Below are 1,446 nucleotides of genomic sequence, written 5' to 3'. Positions count from 1 at the left end.
CCCCCCGCCGCCATGGCCGCACGCGCCCACGATGTCGCCGCACTCGCCCTCCGCGGCCGACAAGCCTGTCTCAATTTCGCCGACTCCGCTCGCCTCCATATTCCCCCCGCCCCCGCCAGCCCCCGTTCCATACAACGCGCAGCAGCTATAGCAGCAGAGGCCTTCCGCCCCGCGCCGGGTCAAGAGCAGCAGGAGGAAGCGCCTCCTTCGGGCCAGCCCTGCATGGAGGTCGAGAGTGTCGCGGCACATGACGGGTTTATTGATTTGATGGATTTCGACGAGTATTGCTACGCAGATGAGTTGTGTATGGACTCGACCATGTACTTTCAGACGGGGTTCGGTTGGGACGACGGTGAGTGGCGCGGCGACGTGCCGCTATGGAGTCACTCAATTTGATGCGGTGTTATTAGTCTCCGCTAGTAAATTATGTGATGATGTTTCTAATTGAAAGAAGCTCTTGTACCGCTTTATTATCCCAGGTACAGATGATGCTTCCGCGTTTGGGAAATAAGTTATGAATCAGAATGGATATTTTTATGTCATTCAAACGCTAGTCTCCGCCTCCAACCGCCTCCATTTTTTGTGGAAATTAACGGCCGTAAAATTGAAATTAGATAACAAATGATAGATGTAGATGAGTGTGCACATATACAAAACTCTAAAGTAAATGTCCTGGCTAATATTTAGATGACAGTGACACCATTAGAGCTTGATGGAAATAGAAGATATAAAGTGAGGGCTTTGTTCTTTTTGAACATTGGATAGTTTTACGATATAACATAAATAGTTTGATGTTAAGATAATAATTATGCAGAGATTATGCAAATAATTGACTTTTAGTCTTCGTCTAATAGAGAATTTATTTTTAGTTACGTTTTTTGCAGGTATCCTCGGCACCCGGGAACCATCTAATCACAGAGATAACTTTCAGGGCAACGTGTCTTGTATAGATTGAGACAAATTTTAAAAGGCAGCACTTTAATAAGTTAAATTAGAAATCACCTACTAATTAGCTGCATGTAGTCAGATTTATATTCAATTAAAATTATTATATTTAAATAATATTTTAATATAAATAATAAGATTTAAATCACCCAAATTCTTAACATTCCTGAGCATACTATAGTTGTTGGTTAAGATTGTCAAAATAACTAATTGTTCACAAATAGCTCATATTCGACGCGTTACTCAAACAAGCGGAACCCGAATAGTGAGAGGAGCCTGAGCTGGCTCATGTTCGGCTGGATTACCCCCTAACTACGTCAAGAATAGATTTATGTTTTCTGAATTCTTAAGTATGAACCAGGTAACTTTAATCCCCCGTCTTCATCTCCTTCCCCTCTCCTTTCTCCGGCAATAGCCAGAGGTTTTGCACTTTACCCTCTCCCTCACCCGGCTTTTCTCCTTCCTCCGGGATAGGCAGGAGGTTCGCCGCCTTATTCTTTC

General features: G+C 43.6%; 1 protein-coding gene across 2 annotated transcripts in view; it reads left to right on the top strand.

Annotated features, from left to right (window-relative positions):
* The window catches only part of LOC110029469 (dehydration-responsive element-binding protein 1E-like), a 1,074-nt gene extending 341 nt beyond the window's left edge, over nt 1-733 (top strand). Inside the window, exon 2 of one of the 2 annotated variants that reach the window (XM_020731774.1) lies at nt 12-733. In XM_020731774.1, coding sequence (XP_020587433.1) covers nt 12-396 — 385 coding nt within the window. In that variant the 3' untranslated portion in view covers nt 397-733. The remainder of the gene's footprint in view (nt 1-11) is intronic. The other variant, XM_020731773.1, reaches the window with a different exon arrangement.
* The last annotated feature ends 713 nt before the right edge of the window (nt 734-1,446 follow it).

This window comes from Phalaenopsis equestris, unplaced genomic scaffold (genome assembly GCF_001263595.1).
Source record: "Phalaenopsis equestris unplaced genomic scaffold, ASM126359v1 Scaffold000575, whole genome shotgun sequence".
Lineage (NCBI taxonomy): Eukaryota > Viridiplantae > Streptophyta > Magnoliopsida > Asparagales > Orchidaceae > Phalaenopsis > Phalaenopsis equestris.
The sequence above is the reverse complement of the archived record's forward strand: the minus strand, read 5'-3'. Positions and strand labels throughout refer to the sequence as shown.